This window comes from Protomyctophum parallelum (genome assembly GCF_964188405.1).
Source record: "Protomyctophum parallelum genome assembly, chromosome: 16".
NCBI lineage: Eukaryota > Metazoa > Chordata > Actinopteri > Myctophiformes > Myctophidae > Protomyctophum > Protomyctophum parallelum.
The window spans coordinates 36,786,924-36,796,429 of NC_139711.1; the positions used below are offsets into that span (position 1 = coordinate 36,786,924).

At 41.7% G+C, this 9,506-nt stretch overlaps 1 protein-coding gene across 1 annotated transcript; it reads right to left on the reverse strand.

The window, feature by feature from the left end:
• Positions 1 to 4,587: 4,587 nt before the first annotated feature.
• On the reverse strand, positions 4,588 to 7,490 carry hs3st1 (heparan sulfate (glucosamine) 3-O-sulfotransferase 1). The gene is made up of 2 exons (XM_083785790.1): positions 7,253 to 7,490; positions 4,588 to 6,528 (listed from the first exon to the last, which is right to left on the reverse strand). Exon 2 carries the CDS (start codon positions 6,386 to 6,388, stop codon positions 5,471 to 5,473), a length of 918 nt encoding a protein of 305 aa, XP_083641916.1. The 5' UTR covers positions 6,389 to 6,528; positions 7,253 to 7,490; the 3' UTR covers positions 4,588 to 5,470.
• Between the last annotated feature and the right edge of the window lie 2,016 nt (positions 7,491 to 9,506).

The following is a 9,506-nucleotide window of genomic DNA, read 5'->3' on the forward strand; positions in this document are numbered from 1 at the left end:
CCTCTGCTATTTCCCATGAAAGCTTAAGGAGTCCTTAAAACACCCTTATTGATTCATATCCCTATCAGGGCTTAACCAATATGTCTAACCCTGAATGTGCGTGTGTGGGTGTGGGTGTGTGTGTGTCCTTGTTATTTCTGCTGGGCTTCACGCATTGAGTGAACAAACAATCTATTCCAATTAAAATGGGGTTGCAGCCCTCGTAACCAAATAAGGGTTTGCGCTCCACTGGATCACATCATCCTCTGAAAAGTCTTGCACGGATGATTGTAATTTGGAGGAAACAAGCCCAGTTTCAGTGGGATTGGCAGCAAAGGAGCGGGGCGATAGTTTTATGTTTTCTAAGGAAGTTCCCCCAGTAAACCTTGTCTTAGGGGAGGGGAACTGGGACCAGGAGGTGTGCCAGGGTACTAATCCTGTAATCCTCCTGCACGTAGTGCAAGGATGCAAATTAATTATGCGGCTGAGATTAATTGGGTGAGGTTAAGGGAAATCTGTGACTGTAAAACTTTAAAAGGGACCCCACAGCTGAGTAGACTAATGAGGCATTCATGAACTCTTAATAGATGCTACTGAGCAGTCCAATAAAGAGGGAGCAGAAGTGAAAGAGGCAAACGGCAGGGTGTAGGACAGGATCCCAGATGGATAGATATTGTGTCCTTGTTTACGAAAGATATTTTCTGCAGTAAAGGATTTGAAGAAACACTTTATTAGAAGACATCGACATTTTTGCTTTAAGTGCAAGACAGAGATTGGTATTACGTTCGCTGTCTTTGGTCCTGTGTGAAGCTTCAGAACTATTGGTATGACATTGTGTCATAACTCTGTTATTTTTGGTGTCTCGATCGATTTAGATCCGTTGTGTCTTTTACTTGGTCTCCCGGATGTTCATGTCATTGATGTCAAACATAAGAGGTTGTTCAACTTATTAACGTTTGCTGCTAGGAAAAATATTCTTTTGTTTTGGATCAAGGATGTTGCTCCATCAAAGAAATCATGGCATAACATTATAATGGGCTGTATTCCTTGTGAATACATTACATGCATGTTGCATTCTAAATTGGACACTTTCTACAAAATTTGGGACCCTTATTTGAATCATATTGGAACCACACTGTCTGCCACGATACTTGGAGGTTTTCCGTACCAACCTTAGATATCTTATATGCCAGCATTCTTCCCTAGTGGGTGCTCTGCTTTGGGGTGGGGGCTTGTCTGCCCTTTGGGTATGGGGGGGTGGTCGCCCGGGCAGGGGTCTCGATGCGTTGCGTCGGGGCCGCTTCTTGGAGCGGTGGCCCTGCCGCCTGGAGGGGTGGCGGTTGCCGCCTTTGAGTGGAGCATGCATGGGTCTGCTCTTGTTGTAATGATTTGGTGCATATGATAACTGTTGTCTGCCTTTTTAATATATGTATTAATGTACTGTATGGATGTATTCCCTGATTGGGAGTCTATGAAAATTCGAAAGTCACTTGTCATTATGGTTCATTGTCCTTGTCATGTCTTTGTATATTCAATCTTTTTATTTATAATAGTGTTGTGCCTGAGCTGTTTTTCTTTTCTTTTCTTTTGTTTGTTATTATGTTCTTGTTGTGTAATGTCTGTTTGTCTTTAAAAAACCAATAAATATACTTTATAAAAAAAAGAAGACATCGACATTAGCTTGGGAACAGCTATTTGAACCAAGGTTACTCTCTTAGTGAAAATAGCTGATCTACAAGCTCACATCGTGTTTCACCGCAATCCATCGTGACCTTGCAGATCTGCTATTTTTGTTATTTCTGAAAATAGGCTTACAATTAGTAAAACGAACGTACGTAAACGTACGTAAAACGAAAGTTTTCGAACATTTTACAAATGTTTGGAAGATTATTCCCAAAATAGGGACACCAGGGTTAATGTGCTTAAATCTATCACGCCTGCTGCTGTATGAGTCAGAAGTCTTCTCTGGCACGGAGGACAGAAGTTACAACAGCAAAATGCCAGCAAGTCTTGGAATAGTGGAAGTGAATTTGAACCCCTGCAAAGCCCTCCAGATGTTACTGCTTTGAAAACCGCCAAGTGGCAGCAGGATAGCAAGACCCAAAATACAGAGCCTGCTAATGCATGCAGTTTGTGCATATTCCAAGTATAGCGGCTTACAATTTATACTGCCTCCTCTTTGCCCCACATGCTGTATAGAACCTCGCTTTGTGGATAACCGTTGATGTTATGAATTTCACAACACCATCCACAACACACACAAAACACAATGTAGCCTGAAACACTGAAACCAGCCTGAAACCTAACCTCACAGGAAGGTTAGTTTTAACGTGCCACAGGTTGTCTTTAAAGGGATTGTGACATTTAAAAAAAGGTTTTGGAATTGTTCTTGTTTTTTTAGGTTTTCTAATCTCAATTGCACCCAAAAACATGAACTTTTAACATTCAGTAGATTTTCTGTGATCTGGGGTTTTCTGGCTCAAACAGGTGCTCTGATTTGCCGGCAGTAAGTGACATCACTTACTGCAAATCCCATATATGTCAATGGGATTTGCCAGCAGATGTCACTGTTTCACTGTGTTGCCTGTTCTAATTGTAGCTCAAAAGGCCCAAAAAACCCCAAAGAAAACGTCAGACCACAGAAAATCCACTGAATGTTCAAAGTTCAGGTTTTTTGGGTGTAATTGAGGTCATAAAACCTAAAATAAAAAATAAAAATAAAAATAAATGAAAATTAACGTCATAAAACCTTTAAAAACAAAAAACTGTTCGTCACTATTGTGATGAAAAGAGTTGAGCCAGAAGGCAAAACTCCCTGTCTACCGAGCAATTCGTTCCTACTATCACCTATGGTTATGAAGTGTGGATCATGACCGAAAGAATAAGTTCACGAGTAGAAGCGTCCGAAAAGATTTTTCTTCAACGGGTGGCTGGCGCATCTCCAGGGTAAGAAGTTCAGTCACGCGAGAGAGACTCAGAGTAGTCGCTGCTGGTTCGGGCATCTGGTTAGGATGTCTCTCGGGTGTCTCCCTAGGGAGGTCCTCGAGGCACGTCCCACTGGGAGGAGACCCCGGGACAACCAGTTCTCAACCAGTGGTCCGGGGACCACCAGTGGTCCTTGAGGGGGATCCAGGTGGTCTCTAACAAAATTATGGCAAGTTGGTAACCAAATGGAGCCTTACAGATCTTTCACTCTTGAGAGCATAAATCTCAAGGGTTACATTATTGTTAAACATCTGCATTACTTAATTTACAGTTATGGAAAAACATTTACATTAGTTAAGAAAGTGTATAGGCCTATCCATAAAGTGATAGGGTTTGACAAAATATTACTACATCATCAAGTCAGTTAGTGTCTCTTGTGGGATTTGAACCGGCAAACTTCTGTACAGTGGACTACTGGGTCCCAGAGGGAGTAACAATAAACAATATAACCTAGAGGAAAGCCAAGGTATTATATCAAATCATTTTTTTTATAATAATAATAATAAATAAATGACAGCCTCACACTGGAGAATACAAATAACATACTTGTTCTTTATTTTCTATCGTTTGCCAGTTATTGATAATCTATAATAGGCGTATAATAGAGTATTCTTCTGAGGGGTGAAGAGACACAAGCTTTGAGTTGTCCCTGTGATTGTTTTATGGGTTTTCCTATTCCATTTGGCTCTCCCAGGTGTTATGCAGGATTGTCATTAGTAGGGTTGACCCGATCCAATCACGTGATCGGAAATCGGGGCCGATCATGTCATTTTAAAATGACATGATCTATTCTAGGGGACATCCCTAGTATCAATATTATATCCATATCATAATATTAGACTGGATATTGTTTGAAAAAACGTGATCGGGACATCGCTAGTCGTTAGTGACTCCGATATAAATACTGTCTGTCTGTCACAAAAGATTTGCCTGAGGAAGTTCTAAACGGTTGAAATGTTGCCTTGTGAATACATTTGTTTGGGTGCTACAATCCATTGCATACATGGATATTTGAACTTTTCTATGTTCTTTGCCTTATTATCCAGCACCTGGCCTAAAACAGGTATTCCACGTGCACACAATTTCCTCATTGAATTGTCAATTATGTTTTGCCAGGCTTCTAAGAACAGAACAGGGGAGAGAGAGAGAGAGAGGATGGGATTGCTCCTGTCTGTGGGGGAGGAGAAGAAAAAGGCATCTAAGGGGCATTGAGGTTAACATTGTGTCTGTGAGTCCCCAGGAGCCTCATAGAGTAAATCTAGGCCACACTTCAACGTCTTGGAGCTTAATGTCTTTGAAACAGAGCTGCTATGCTGATGTTTTCAAATACGTTTTTTCAAGTGCCAAATAAGATTTGTATAAATAATAGTCCTTGGGCATAAAAGTTAGATTTTTGTGGTTTGAATTGTGCATGATATTCCTTCACGTTTAGATCACTCATGTAAATCCTCATCTGTAAATTGCAATACTAACATTTTCTCTTTAATCATTAAAAGGCATATGAGTATAAATTCACAATGACTATTGCTATAAATGGGAGGGGGAACAATAAGCAACAGGCTAGCATGCTGGCTAGTATGTCCAATAGCAACAGAGCAAACATATTTTACACTAACAGCTGTTGGTGTCTACACCGGCACTGAACCGGATTTCCAGGTCAGTTAAGTTCATGGGCAAGACGTACTGTTTTCTTATCTGTATGGGCTAACGGCATATAGAAAATTGTAAAAAATAATCAGAATATGTGCAGCACCGATACTTAATTGTATTGCTATTAGGGATTAAAAAAGGCATAAATCAAGTGAAACATAAGGCAACTAAAAATAAAAAATACATCTTTATTATGGTGTTAATCCTTCACTTAAAAAACAAAATCTATTATATTTACAGTAATACATGATGGATAAATAGCTTATAATATTTGACTCTTACATAACTCTTTGTTATTCCTTATCATAACAAAAAGAACAGTGAAAGTGACTGAGAAAAACATAGCAGCAGGTACAGGTCCTTCAAGAGCATTAAATGCAGTTAGATGATGATGGATCATTATGTATGGCAAAACAAATGTAAAGGATAGGGCAGGAATATTAAGGTGATTCACTACTTACCCCCATGTGATACATTAACATGGAATAACCTTTGAATGTTATTCTAACTGATAAGTCACCTGCTCTGGGCGAACTACCAGCGATACAGCTCTTTCAATCCATAGAAAGGTAATAAAATAAGTACCAGTATGTGGTTGGTAAAGCCCTAACTGAATAGATAGGAGGAGTTTAAGCCATGCAATGCCTCATTTCATCAAGCCAGATATCCAAGTCTGCCGCAATGTTTTGATCATAATGCTACAATACTCTTACCGATACAAAAATAGATTTAGCTTGAAATTCTTTTTTACGTTACACTTCTTCTTCCAGTTTGTTAGAATGAAAACAGGCCAGTATTTGACACTAGTTCTGACTCCTGCCTTTGAATTTAAGCAAATACGGAACGGAATGACAGTTTAGTTCCAGTTGAAAGTCCTGCCCACCAGCTCAAAGAATTTCTTGTTGGGTTCGTGAAAGAATTGGTAGAGTTTGTGGAGGATGGCTGGGGCGACGTGTGGGTGGGCCCTGCCTTTTGAGTCATGTAAACACCGCTCTCGCCCGTGGTCCCGCAAGCAGTAGAATCCTTTCGTCTTGTTAAAGTAGAAGTTTGAGGCGTTTATCTGGGGCTCCAGCTTCAGGAACCTCTCCACACGCTTCATCTCAGGAAAGGGGTTCCTGATCAGTGCGTCCCCGTCCACAACATGGATGCTCTCCAGCGGGAAGTAGTGCAGCCAGTTCTGCATGTGCATAAAGTAGAGGCTGCGATTGAGCGCCTTGTATCCCAGGTTGATCTCGCCGTCCTTCACCAGAACCGATTCTATGGGCTGGTAGCGCTTGTGTTTCTGGAGGCGATTGTAGAACACCTGGGTGTAGTCCGAGAGCACGCGGTCTGTGGGGTCTCTGAGAATGAGCAGGAGCTTCATGTTGGGGTTCATCTGGTGGATGCGTTTGGGGACCTTGGCGGAGGTGAAGTAGGCCGGGGTTTTCTCTACGGTCAGCTGGTCGGGCGAGGCATAGGGCATCTGGGTGAGGTACCAGGGCAGGCCCTTCTGGAAGTGGCTCTCCCAGTCAAAGAAGTGAACTTCGTTCTCTGCGGCCGCGACAGAGCTGTGCAAGCTCAGCATCTCAATGAGTGCCCGCGTGCCCCCCTTCCTCACCCCGATGATGATGATCTGGGGGAGGTGCTGAAGGGTTCCGTTTGGATGGCCTGTGGGCTGGGCGTCGCCGGATGCCACAGTGGGTTGGAGAGGGACCCTGCTTTCAGCTGTGGGTCTGGAAGGGACAGGGGGAGACTGGATAGCAAACAGCAGCAGCCCAAAGAGCAAGGCCGCCATGACAGAGGTCCTGAGCGGGGAGGATTTCAGCCTGGCGAGAACAGCAATACTTTATCCCACATTGAAAGAACAGCTGCCTGAAGACAAGGATCCAGTGGAAGACAATAAACTGCCTCTTTGCTGCCAGCGGTATATGGTACCTGCAAAGAAACATAGCATTTATTGTAAGATATACAGTAGGCTACAGGCAAAGAGTTAAAACTGGTGTAAAATTACAAAAAACTCAATGTGATTAGCCTACAGACATTAATTAGGCTTATTGTTGTTGTGTATATTATTATTTAATTAAAGTACAGTCAGGCGCAGAGGCACTCATTGAAAGGTTTTTAACTTAGTGGAAACAATATTTGTATGATAAAGCAACTGTGGTTACCACTGTACATCTGACATGAGTCTAACATCATTTCAGTAATCTCAATAAGGCATATGGGCAACAGTTAACAGTAACAATAACAGTTACAATAAGAATGTTATTTTCTTTAAAATATTTTAATTTAACTATTAATTATTTAATAGTACTAAAAATCTAAACCAACTTAAAAGGCAATGTAGTCCACAGAATACAAAAAACGGAGGATAAACTTAATTATTCTTATTCTCCTTTCATTTTTATTAATAAAAAAAATAAAAAAAACACGTCTGTCTAGCCTAAGTAGCATTGCAAAATCGCATACAAACTAAATAGTAGTGATAGATAGTAGCCTATAGCATATTGGAGGATGATACTGTACAGTAGAGAATGCGTGCAGAGAATGTGCACGTCTTTCTGCATTTTTCACATGCCTGTCAAATGCCTCTCGATCGTCTCGTGTTTCAGCAGACTATGTTTCACCAACAAATCCAGAAAGTATGCACGCCACTTACCTGGAATTATAACCTTGTAACAGAAGATTTCATTTCCTGGTGGAAAGAAACGCTCCCGTCTGGATAGAAAGTCCCTCTATACTTCCAAAATGTAAAATTATTATGATCCACCGCCGTTAGCTGCCAGCCAGCTGTTCACAGACGCGCAAAACAAAGTCGCCTCCAGTGAATCGCCGGACAACTTGTCCAGAGCCAGTCCGCTGTGTTGTGTTGTGTTGGAGGCAGCCGGTGCACTTGGCTTCACCGCCACACTGTGGAGTGTCGTGTGGTATACGTACGCCTTCCTACAGGACAGTGAGGACACTCCCACTCCCACCCTAACCGACTCACATTGCATTCGGCAGAGAATAGATAACGTCCACGGCTGGGGTGATTAATAGTGACTAACGGGATGCTCGTTAAGTGGGATTGACAATGCGACTCAAACGTTGCCATTATTAAGTGACAGATTAAACATTGAAAGAATTGTCTATAAACCACAAATGTCAAGAACACGTAGCTATTTCTTTTTTTTATTTTATTGTTCCCTATTTCCATATATTCCTGAAATTGGTCGTGATAAAAAAGGGGGAAAATTAAAAATAAATAAAACCTAAAATATATTTTAAAATCAAAACAAATAAGAACTATCATACTTTGAGTTACAAGGCTACTACTATTATTTAGGATTTGGATTGAAAGGACTCTAATGGAAACATTAAGCCATAGGTCTTCTTGGGTTTAAAATCCTCTACTCTAGCAGACTTGTATTGAACTTTACTTTCCTGTGCTTTTTTGGGTGCAAACGGCTAATAAAATATTGAATCAATCAATCAATCAATCAATCAATCAATCAATCAATCAATCAATCAATCAGGACATTCAACAGTGACAAGTCTCCCGTGTGGCTGCGTTCAGACTTCAGAGTCAGCTCACTTCCATCGTTTACTGTTGCAATGCATGCTCATTCTTTTCTCAACAGTGCGGGTGCACGTGCACCGTGCATGTGTGGGTAACTTGTCCGAGTTGCACAATCTCACCACCACCTGTTGGGTTGGGTAGTCTAGGTTTAGTAAGCTAACTTTAGGAATCTTACAAATCACTGTTATGTTATACCACAATTCACAATTCAAAGGGCTTTATTGGCATGAGAAAACATACGTTTACATTGCCAAAGCAGAAAGAACAATACAACAATACAGCAATACAATCAAAACAAAAAGTATGTACTTTGAAGGTCAGAATCTTCAATAGATCAACTTCTATGTACCAAGATCACTCGATGCAGGTATAGTGCAGGAATATACACAATGATTAGTCTTTAGGGTGGTTGTGTTCCATTTGATATCCTAGTTCTCCTATCACAGCAACTCACAAATCTTGCTGCTGTGTTTGTACATTGTTGTACTTCGCCCAGCAGATATGGGAGTTTTTTGTCATTGTCTCCACCAGGCCGAAGGCATGGGGAGAGAGTATGTTTTGCACTCCGTCCGTCCGTCCGTGTGTGTGTGTGTCCGTGTGTGTGTGTGTCCGTGAACAGCTAATCTCGGCCACCGTTAACCCGGTCGATGCCATATTTTGCACACACACTCCCTGGATGCCAACCATGAACCTCTGCCCCAAACTTTCCAGAACGGCCTGTTATAGCGCCACCAGGAGGCCGCTTTGTGCCAAACAAGTTTTTCAATGCCATATTTTGCACACACACTCCCTGGATGCCAACCATGAACCTCTGCCCCAAACTTTCCAGAACGGCCTGTTATAGCGCCACCAGGAGGCCGCTTTGTGCAAAACACGTTTTTGCACAGTACACCTACAGATTTTCTCCAAACATCACGCAAATTGCTACACAGTCTCTCTAGAGCCATTCAACGAAACGGGTCTTTCAGATTTATCAGACTCCATCCTGATTGGTTAAGATTGGCTTCCAAAGTTCACAGGAGTGCTCAGTTTCAAACAAAATGCTGCAAATCATGAACACATCGCGTGATTTCCGTGAAATTGTGCACCCACATTCCCACTAGGCCGAGGACGAAATGGACAAAATGCCACATGAACAATTTCAACTCAGCCTCAAGGTGGCGCTATAACTGGCCAAAAAGTGTTTTTACCTCTAACTGCACGGATCTGTGGATAACCTGGTGGAGACCTGTGCCCGGAAGGGCACTTTTTCTAGTTGGTCATGTTTTCAAAATCTCCGTGTGTGGTTGTAATCTGTGGGAAGTATGTGTCTCTGATGTCTTGGTACAATGGACAGATGGTTACCAATAACACA

Bases quoted from the DNA above. Each gene is read 5' to 3' on its own strand.
- hs3st1 (XM_083785790.1), bottom strand. From the start codon at position 6,388: ATGGCGGCCTTGCTCTTTGGGCTGCTGCTGTTTGCTATCCAGTCTCCC.